The 11,336-nt window shown below is 46.8% G+C and overlaps 1 protein-coding gene across 1 annotated transcript; it reads left to right on the top strand.

Annotated features, from left to right (window-relative positions):
* Positions 1-1,881: 1,881 nt before the first annotated feature.
* On the top strand, positions 1,882-10,839 carry ntmt2 (N-terminal Xaa-Pro-Lys N-methyltransferase). The gene is made up of 4 exons (XM_046392699.1): positions 1,882-2,559; positions 5,634-5,806; positions 8,150-8,402; positions 8,937-10,839. Exons 1-4 carry the CDS (start codon positions 2,361-2,363, stop codon positions 9,191-9,193), a joined length of 882 nt encoding a protein of 293 aa, XP_046248655.1. The 5' UTR covers positions 1,882-2,360; the 3' UTR covers positions 9,194-10,839.
* Positions 10,840-11,336: the final 497 nt, after the last annotated feature.

Genomic DNA, 11,336 nt, shown 5'->3' with positions numbered 1-11,336 from the left:
GTCACGGAGGCTGCTGTGGGTCCAACAGGCGGCTTCCGGTCAGAGACCCGCTGGACTGAGGACACTGTGCCAGTACTGTGTTCAAGTACTGCTACTGCTCTTCCTGTGGTTGATCTGAATGTGTCTGTGATATTGTCGAGGTCTGGACTGTTGGCTGGACTGAACGTTGTGAAGGTGTCACTCTGGCTGATTGTGACCACATTTCTTACTATTTTAACAAATTTTACAAATCAGAGAAAATAACCCCCGGATGAATCCAGAATGAAGATAATCATTAGCCCTTGACAGTGTTGTTACGGTGTCTTAACGTGCAGCTGATTGTTCTGTCAGGACACACACGGTCTTCAGGTCCTTCTCGTCCACACAGGGACGTAGCTGCAGATGTGTGTGGTTGCACACTGAAGTCACCGACACCATCGGGATTAGATAACTCCAACATGACCTGAGGGAAGGTGACAGCCTTGACACACAACATGACACTGGCTTTAAGTTCCTTTTGACTATTTATACTCAGTGCAAGTAAGTTCAAGTGGAGTCCCTGTGGTACTTCAGCCACAGTCTTTTCTGTTTTGATTTAGGGGTGAACTGTCCCTTTAAATAAACAGGATTCCCAGGTGACTGACTGAATGAATCCTGAGTCTACGGGAAGACACGTAGATGTCGTCAGACAGGATCAGATTTGGATGCAGTTTTACATTCTGCAGCCGCTGTGTTGTGAACATCATCTGCAAAGCTAAAAGCTAAAGTCAAGAACAGGTCCTGCTGACAGCAGACACCGGAGTACTGCAACCGAACCTGAGGTCAAACGGTGAGGTGACACCTAAACGGGTCAGGAAGTGAGCCACGCAGGGTGACATGACCGAGGCGCTCGAGCAGAGCTTCAGCCTCCGCACCCTGGAACAGGAACGAAAGGCAAATCAGCTGCACTTTGGAAAAGTACAATGAAGTTTTTGTCTCTCGTGTATTTGTGTGTTGTACTTGGGGGCAGCTGTTTGGGGGCAGCCGTGGCCTAGAGGTTGGAGAAGTGGCTTGTGATCGGAGGGTCACCGGTTCGATTCCCCCACTGGACGGGCAGGAAAAATTTGGTGGAGTGTGTGGTGGAGTGATTAATGCGAAAAAATGCTCCCCCCCCCTTCATTAGCTCGCTGATGTGCCCTTGAGCAAGGCACTTAACCCCCCAATATGCTCCCCGGGCGCTTGATGCTGCCCACTGCTCCTGTGTGTGTTTCACTGCATGTAATTTGCTGGGTGTTGCATGTGTGTGTTCAGCTAAGGATGGGTCAAATGCAGAAGACGAATTCAGTGTGTGTATGTAAATATATATGGTATATATACTGATATATATATATATATAATATATATTGATATATATACTGTCAATAAAGCTGATTCTTCTTCCTCTTCTTCTTCTTCTATTCTTGAGTTGGAGCTCAGCATCCTTCTTTCTGGATGATAAATCCCTGATGATCTTTGAGTTATTACAAGTCTCGATGAATGTGATGACTTCAGACTTAACATGAAAAAATCAAAAAAGACTTTGACTTTCACTTGGACTTTAGCCTTTTGACCTGGAATGATTTGTTATCCTCCTCAAGTCAAACAGATCCAAACACATGTTGACAGTACGAAGATTAGAAAATAATCAGCTCTTTGTGTTCCTGACAGCACCAATGCTGTGAATCAGTCCGCCACGTTTGTCAGGCCAGACCAGCAGACAGCAGCGGGTGGTTTTTGGGTCTAAACCTGACCAGGCCTGAAGCACCATGTTGTCACGACACAGAACCGAAACATTTTCAGCTAAGGAATACGACTCTGACACTAACGGGGGATAATCCTCTTGACGACTTATTTGTCCTCAGTCTACATTGTTGAGACAACAATAAGATGACTTGGAGGCCAAACTGTCGCTGTGTTCTCTGGTGACCAAGCGGCTGTGCCAGCGCGAACTGGGAGCCATGTATACAAACACGAGAAGATGATGCTAATTTTAGGACCACATTATATAGCAGGAAGGGCTTGAGGTCAAACATATGGACCCTCATGTCCTGCTGGAATCTGCAGCCTGAGACAGCAGGCGTCCCCCTCCTCCACCCCAACCCCGTTTCCTCACTCCTCCAGTGTCCCGAGCAGGTGATCTGAAAATCTGGCAGGACGTCCTGAGCACCGCCCCTGTGAAAAAGATCTCTGCCGATCACTTGAACACTGGCAGAGACGTGTTGGACGCTCAGCTAGACAGATATAGCATCGGCTGGAGAGACCGAGTCCCAAACAGCATTACTCTCCTCGACCGTCTGTCCTTCAGACACCTCCGAGATAACAGCGCCGCTCTGTGAGGAGCTACAAGGCCACAAACAGCCCAGATGGAGGTTTCACTTGAAGATGAAAATGGCAGCTCATCACCCAACTTTGAGTACAAAGGCGCTCACCAGGCATTCAGGGACCGCTGGAAAGAGACGGATGACACCATGTGTCGCCACAGCATGTCCTTCCACCTGCACCACACGCTCAGGAGCGAGTTCTTCGCCAGCTACCTGTACCTGGTGGAGAAGATTCCTCTGGGTAAGAAGCTCAGCCACACACAAGAGTCAAGAGGTCAACCTTCTCTCGACCCTGAGCTCAGAATCATGAGGCTGATTCTGCATGTTTGAGTCGTGTTCTTAATCGGTTTAGTCACATATTCACCATGAAAACTGTACTGCATTACACATAATAAAGTCACAAAATAAAAGGAGGAAAATCAAAGCCGAGCTGATCACCTGTAGCTACCTTTTAAAAGTCTTCCAAAGCAGCACTTCAGACCGAACTAATGTGGGCAGGTAATCTGATCATCCTTCTACTCGTCCTGTTCTAAGAGGCCGCTGCGTGAATGGAAACATAAGAGCACTGAATGCATTTTGTCAGCTTCAGTGAAAACCTGCAACTTTATGGAACAGTAACATGTGAACAACGTTACAATAACGCATCATCCTCTCCTGCCAAGTCTTCCTCTCACAAGAGAAAAATAAAAAGTAAAGCACAAGTTCAGAGCACTGAGTGGCTTCACTTCTGCAGCTTCGCTTGGTTCGACCTGACAGTCTTTGGTGGTAAATGTTAGCAAACTGGGTATTCTGGGTTCACTGCATGCATGCCGACTTTAATACTAAGTGTTAATCTGGTCTGGGTGTCACTTTCACATCAGTGTTTGAAGAGAGCCTGGGAAAATGTAGTGTAATGTAGTGAAATTAAATGTGCCCACTGCTCAGCAACAGGAACATCACGTGGTTTGAGAATGCAGAACGTTTGGTGAGAACATCTAAAACACCTCCCACATCCCTTCACAACAGCACGCTTTACTCACCTTTCATGATTTCCATCAGAGGCCGCCTCCACTTCCTCATACACACAGCACTGACCTGAGACCAGGTGATCAGTGTGTCACCACGGACACAAAACCACGCAGTCATGTCTTTCTTCAAACACACCATTTACAAAATATCCACAAACAGGCTGACTAACAGTCAATAAATTCTGTCTTCTCCCAGGCGAATTATTCAGATCACTTTTCCACTGTGTTTAAATCAACTCCACCATTTCATAACCCTAATGTCAAGTCCCTCTGCATTTGAACTTTAACTCTGTTGAAGTGTCCACATGTCCAGGATGTCCCCCTCCTGACGTCCACAGGGGGACGCTGTGATTATTTAATTTCTCGTCCCGCTGGGAGAAAGACTCAGACATCGGAACTGAACTGGTCATTTTAATGACACCCCAAATGTCTGTTTATCTATAGAAGAAATAAGAATTTCCTCACTGAGAGACTAATGAGGACCTTTCTTATCTTAAGACATGATGAGCGACATGCGAGGCCTCCGCTCTCACATGCTAGGCTAACCCCGTCCCGTCTGCAGCTCAGGACTAACAGACTCACAGAGAACTCAAAGCTGGTGGAGCACAAACTCTTCATCACACTGAACCTGATGTAAGAACGTTTGTGCGTTTGTTCATGTTGTTCTGTATTTGCTGTATTTGCACCAACAGGAATCTGCTTTTCCTGACATCCGCCGGTCAGTGAAATAACAAGCTCTCCTCTTTGGTGGACAACCTGATTCTCTGCAGGACCTGAACTTGTCCATCATGAGGCCACGAGCTGCAGAAACACGAGATCCTGACCTGCCGGCTGCTCTGGCTCAAAGATGCCTTATTTTCTTACCTCTAACTTGATACAAGGCCCATTAATGGCATGGCATGTCAAGCATGAAAGCAGTTACTCATGTCAGTCAGTGGACTGTGGTGGTATGCTTTACTGCCGTGGCAGTGGCTTTAAATGGACTGAGAGAAGTGTGTAGTTTGTCTTTTTTACGTCTTAATACAGTGAACACAGAGTTTACGGAAACAAATCAGAAATAAAGATGGCAGCTCGTAGTGAGCTGGAGCCCTTGGAAGAAGAAGACGGACCGACTCTTCGCTGGCAAACTTGTGTCCACATGCCGTCTCCCTCACTTCTTGGCTGCTCTGTGTTTCTATACTTACCTCTGAAAGCCTTCCTCAGGGGTCACATGATACATAACTGCCCCAATCAGACCACGACAAAATCCTCAAACATTTCATAACCAAGTAGACATTTTTAAAGTCTTGTTTCTACAGCTCGTCTTTCTTGGCTCTTTACCTCACCCTGATGTTTCTAACAGGGAGGAGGGAGGAAGTCCAGATGGAAATAAATCCCCCCTCTTAATGTTTCACCATGGTGTCATGAAATCCCTCACAAGCTGACGGACGTTCCCCCGTGACCCCCACCTCCACGCCGGGAACATGTCATCTAAGCCTTCAGACATGCGTTCACTGCAGGGTTTATTTCAACGCAGCCGGACTGAGCATTCAGTGTTTGAGAAGCCAGGCGTTAAGTTTCTGAATGTCACAGTGTGTCACTGACATCATGCTGTAAGAGAAGAGAGTTGCAGTGCAACACATAACTGAGGGCTGTCAGAGCAGCACCTGCCATCAGCTGGACGGTTGGTTCGGCCACTGAAGTCCTTCAAGACTCAGTGATGAACTTCAGGTTAACTAAGAAGTTAACTTACATGATGTGACAGCTGAGCAGAGTGCAGCGCTGCCTTATTTATAGTCCTCTGGTAATCTAATCCTCGTTCTACAGTTCCAGTCCAGCGTCATGTTGTGTCTTTGGCTGGAAACAACCTTTCAATAAGTTTGCCTCAAACTTCAGTCACTGATGCAACAGCAGATCTGTTGATCTTCTTCAGTTCTTTATGATGAGGCCACCTGGTGGTCCACACTGAAACACCTGCTGGATGTCCACAGACCGAATCAGGGAGCTCCTCATTCCTCTGTTTTGTGCCTCCTCGTCTCCTTATGTCTCTTCCTCACCTCCTCCGCTCAAGTATCAGGTAGGAGGAGAGGAGGCAAGGAAAGGAATGAGGGAAGTACAAACTGCGAAATGAGAAGCGGGGCTGGTGTTCAGGTCTCTGTCAGTGCCACCAGCATATACATTTCTACTTCGAACGTTTTTAAATCTTGTGTGCAGCTTGTTCATGTCAAATCTTCAGAACCATCACTGGTTAGACTCAGAGGATTCAGATTCGTGCAAAGTTAATTTGTCTTCAATCCTGCCTGTCTTTGTCTGTCCCTGTGTCCACCAGTGAAGCTGTTTCCAGTCACCTGTGAGTACATAAAAGGAGAAAAGCAGTTTTACTACAGAGCTCAGCAGTTCTACGAGGACGTCCCCGCCTCGGAGGAGGGCATGATGGGAGACTTTGTGGAGATATCCAACGAGGATCTGGAGGGCTCCCGACAGTTTCTGCAGAGGTTTGTGGTGAGTCACGAGAGGCAGCTCAAAGGCTCAGTCACGTCTGAGGAAGTCTTCCAGAGAAGCTCGTCTCCATCCTTCGCTGTGGCATCTGGCTGCTGTGTACTAGAAAACAGATTTACACTGAATGTTGCACACTAAGTAAGAATGCCAGAATCTATCCCGGGTGAGGAATTCATCATCCTGACCGTACAAAAAGAATTCCTCCTTGTTTCATGTGGCGGGAGGCCTCAGTGCTGCCTCCAATAGCAGCACACACACTTGATGCCAGCCCCATAAACACCCGGACAGAGCAAGCTGAGCCAACAGCTGTTAATCAGTTTGTACTGCAGTCATTTTTTACCGCCACTCATTTGTTTACAGTGCAGGAGGAGGAGATGTTAGCTAAGTAACATCAACAGCAGGCGATGAATGCGCCCTGATTTTTGTTATCTGTGTCGATGAGTTTCCACAGAAATCCGTCACGTCCTTCAGCCTGACGTCACTTTTATTTCCCTGTTTCTGTGACTTCCAGGACAGTCGAGCTGTGACCAAAACGTTGAAGCTCGACTGAACATTTCATTAGCAACAACAAAGGCACCACGTCCCATGATGCCTCACTCCACACGTTTTGTTTTCACAGACACTACATACTGTATGTTCCTTTAGATGGACCGAGTCAGTAAGGTTTGGAGGTTCTGTTGGGTCCTGCTGCTGGCTGAAGCTTCACATTAAGAGAGCGACATGAGTCCAGCTCTCTGGAAAAGGGTCAAAGCTTTCCTCTAAAACATGCCATCCTCATTTTCTCACTCATGTCTCAGCGTTCCTGCACACGTGTCTCTGGTTAATGAGTGTCTGTCGATGTGGACTGCTGGGCTGTTTTTAGATCCTGCGAGAGTCCAAGTGCTAATTCAGGGGACTGGGTTTGGCCCGGAGAGGATCAGTTTTACAGGAGCTCCAATAATAAACTGCTTTAAAGGAGCTGCACACGATGTAAACACCACGAGGCCTGAACAGCTGGAGTTCAGCCTTTCTGTTCTCAGCACCACTTCTGTCTGCAGCGATCAGCTGATCGAGACATAATCAGGTCCTAACTGTTTTGATAATGAAATCGTCTCTTAGTTGTCAGGATCGTCTTTGTCATTTCTGAAGTCTTTTGGACTGTTGATTGGACAGAAGAAGCAACTTGAAAAGACGTTTTTACATCATAAAACAGAACTCAACCAGTCTTCATTAATCAGTGGGTTAATCGCAGCCGTGGTTCCAGTTTGTTGGGAAAAAGCAGCGTGCAGGTTATCATAGCAGAAAACACAGTAGGGGCGATTGTCAATTATCGATTACTTTCATTTTTGATGAAAATGTGGATAATGTTTGGATTGACTTGTCTGAAATGTCAGAAAACAGAGAAATGATGATTGATCACCAAAAATCCTGACTCAAAAACACTCATCAATCATTCTCAATGGAGTAATTGATCAACTAATACTTTTAGCAGAGTCAAACAAATTAAAAATCCACAGTTCTTTAAATGTAAGTTCTCCCAAAACTGAAATTTTTCTACTTCACCTGTTTCTTTTCATTTTATAGAAACTTTGCCTCTGCTCTGTTAAATGTGTATTTATTGACTAAAAATGTGATTGATCTTCCCCCCACTGAAAAATAAAACCGTGAACTGCAAAGAAATGAAAACAAGTCAGTAAAATGAGCTGGAAAACGCCTTCGGTTTGGAGTCTCAGCTTCTGTTCTGTGAAGCTCAGATGGCTGTAGAAAGACTTCCTGTCCTCATTCTCATCCTCATCGCGTCTCTGAGTGTGAACAGCTTCTGTTTAAACGCCACATCTGCATTAAAAACAAGCGTGGCAGGAGAAGATTTAGAGTTACATTCAGATTAAATGGAGCTACATGCGCACAGAGCAATGTGGCAGTAATTCAGTGAAACCAGGAAGCCCCCTGTAACAAGCACAGAGCTCCTCGGGGCCCCATCTCTCATACAATCACACACTGGGGCCCCTGTTGCAGAGGGGTTGGAGTGAGGTCAGAATACCAAATGAAAAGGAAGAAAAACCGGCGTGATTCAAGTGAGGTGACTTTTTGTTCCCTGGTGGTAAAGTTCACCATTTGGTTGCCCTGAGGAGCTGAGGCCTGACATCTGGAAACACAGAAAATAAAGAGGAGACTCCTCTCTGACTTATAGAAATGGTAATAACATGCTGCGGGGAAGCTGACTTTTTGTTTTCCGTGAAACATAAATCCAGCTCTTCTTTTCCTCTTATGGTTGGATTGTTTTACTGACTCCATCCATGAGATAAACCCTCAAATGAGGTCGAATTTCTACTGATTTGGGAATATTTTCTGTCTTTGCGCCCACAGGGGCCCGGGAAGGCCGGGACACACTGCGCTCTGGACTGTGGCTCCGGGATCGGCCGCGTGACCAAAGGCGTCCTCCTTCCTGTGTTTGAGAAAATGGAGATGGCGGACATGATGGAGCACTTCCTGCTCCACGCGCACGAGGAGTACCTCGGAGACGACGCTGACCGCATTGAGACGTACTACTGCTACAACCTGCAGGACTTCACGCCCCCGCAGAACAAGTACGACGTCATCTGGATGCAGTGGGTGGCGTGTGAGTACGAGACAGATCAGTTCGGTCTGATTGAGACTGATGAGATTTTATCCGAATGTTAATCTAAGCGTGCTGCACTCACGACGATCCAGACGGACTTTCTGTGAACACGATGAAACACGACAGTACGGCGCTGAGGTGGTGCTGATCGTGTAAAGGCATGGAATAAAATTAATTAATGACTATTCCATGTAATTATTCCAGCAGCACGTTCAGCTCTTTATTATTCTGTTGCAAACTTAATATTAAATTCGCTCCAAAATCAAAAAAAGTGTTCATGTGTTCTGATGAGTGGAAGGTTGGATATCAGCCTATAGATGGTTGGTGCATTAACATCTGGGTTGGGTTTTGGCAGATGTTGAGCCACAGCTACTGCCTCAGTTTAGGTGATGCACTATGAGCAGACCCAGACTATATCACAGACCTGGAGGTGTCTCTGGATCCCTCAGGACCAGCCGATGAGGACTTAAAGCATTTCTGTTTTTAACAGGATGATGGCTCAGCTTTTCGTTCTTTATGCTTCTCTCCCCTCAGGTCACCTGACAGACAAGGACCTGATGAACTTCCTGTTTCGCTGTAAGAAGAGTCTGCGCCCAAATGGCGTTATCATAATAAAGGACAATATGGCACGACAGGGCTGCAAGCTGGACCCCATTGACAGCAGCATCAGCCGCCACCTGGACATCATGAGGAGCATCATCGTCAAGGCCGGCCTGGAGGTCCTGGCCGTCGAGAAGCAGGAGGGCTTCCCTGAGATCATCATGCCAGTCTGGATGATCGCGATGAAGTAGGAGTGACATTTTATGGCTGTAAAATGATTGTGAAATCTGACAAAAGAGTCTGAGGAAAATCTGATCTAAAGGTGAATTCAGAAATGAATTGTTCACGTGGACATTCATCAGTCGACCACCTACAGGTGGTGTGACGGTCACCTCTTCCTGTCTGAACCCTGAACCACAACATGTGGATTCACATTTACCGTGTGGTTTCTGAATCTGACGTCTTACAGCCGCAGGACAACAGCTTGTTTTAAAAACTGCTTTAAAGTTTTGAATACGATGAGCATGTGATAAGCATGTGGACATGTTGTGATGACCTCTGACTACCGGCCTCTGCATTCACACCTGGTGTTCAGCCTCTCATCACCCCCAGCGTCCCACTGAACTGTTCATCCAGACCAAACAGGAAGAATGAGTGCACTATAGGCCTGACTCCAGATCAGTTGGGGCGCTGTGTAAAGAAGAGCAGACTGAAGACGTTTCCTGACTGCAGCTTTCTGAAGTGTCCCCGAGCCCACTTAGTAACACCCTGCACGTGGTCATGTGTGCTAAACCCCACCTCATATCCTCTCACCTGTTACCTGTGAACCAGTTCACCTGTGGACTGTTTTCTGACCCAACCGGCGGTGAAATGTGTTGCAGGTCAAAGATCAATGAAGCTGATCGGGTCAAACATTCAATGAGCCGTCAGCAGATTAGAGCAGATTATCTCACTCAGTTTTAATCCTGTTTCTGTGGAATCTGGGCTAACTGGTGCTTCTCCTGCAGGTCACACCTTAGTGACAGGTGAGACTCATTATTGTCCACGCAGTGCAGGGTGGTCAGGTGTAAATATGGACTTTGATGTATGTATGTGTTTTATACTGTAACACTGCACATTCATGGACCTGTCGTTTTTGTATTGTTTCCTCTGTGTAGAGTTTAGATGTCATTCGTCAAATTAAATTTGATTAAATTCAGGGTCAGCTGCAGCGTTTTTCAGAAATGAAGATGAAACTCGGAGGGCATGTGGGTGCAGTTTGATGGTTTCTGAATGCTCTGTTTTCATGCCAGGTTCCAGACAAAAGACTGATCACAGCTCACTTTGAGAGTCAAGGCTGGAACATAAACGCTGACCAGTCTGCCCTCAGTTTTCTCCCAGTGCAGCCCTGACACTGACTGAGATAAGTGAGATCCTCTCAGATGGTTATGGTAATTCTCCTCAGAGTTATTACTACCAGTGTTTTTTCAGACTAACAGTAGAAGCAGCACATTGTTTTGGGCTAATGACTTTCAGCTGGGCCCCTGAGGTGGATGGTGGGCCTGATTATTTCCTGGTTTTGACAGACAGTGCCTGCTTTCATATCTACCCTGGCTTCACTTCAAGCCTGTCAGATGTTGTCTGCATAAAACACATTCAGGAGTTGCCTCAAAAATTCAGCATGTGCGTGCGTAAGCGCTCGCCGGGAGGGGCGGCGACTCGGTCCTCCCCGAGCGCTTTATGAAAGGATAGTTTGTCAATGAGCAGACTGGCACTGACAAAGTACAACATCATCAAAGTGTTGAAGGCGCGATGGCGTGAGATGATCTCCGCGCCGCGTTTCTCTCATCAGAATGACTCTTTTGAGATGTGAATGTACCCGGCACATTTTCCACATCCTGTATGAATTAAAGATCAAAATGCCCCAAAGTTAAACTTGTAGGTGTTTTTTTTCCTTCCCCAGTAAATAGCAGCCAAATGTGCTGTCACCTTTTCAGGAGTGGTTAGCGTCGCTGACAGTCAAAGCTATCATTTCTAATACTCCTCACTGCCCTCTGCAGCAGTTTGAATACATTAGCTGCAGTAACACTAATTTGTCCAGTCATGTCAGCAGAGCCGAGCTTTGGGCCCGACTCCAGACACAAGACCACAGGGAGACGCAGCGACCGGCGCTGCGTTCAGGCCAAACGTGATCGCCTCAGCCCACAACACTGCCGGGAACGGCTCAGGGTGCAGCCGGAGCTGCGATCGAAGGCTGAGGAAACACAAAGTGCTGCGGAACTTTGTCAAGACACCTACACTCGCCTCTCGCAAGGCACAAAGGTTTGACTGTTCACCGCAGACCGAGACGTGTCCCTGACTGTGGCAGGGTCAGTGAAGGTCTCCTCTCATCACACAGACCTGATATGTCAACAT

The sequence above is a fragment of the Scatophagus argus genome, chromosome 6, assembly GCF_020382885.2.
Source record: "Scatophagus argus isolate fScaArg1 chromosome 6, fScaArg1.pri, whole genome shotgun sequence".
Taxonomy (NCBI): Eukaryota; Metazoa; Chordata; class Actinopteri; family Scatophagidae; genus Scatophagus; species Scatophagus argus.
The sequence above is the reverse complement of the archived record's forward strand: the minus strand, read 5'-3'. Positions and strand labels throughout refer to the sequence as shown.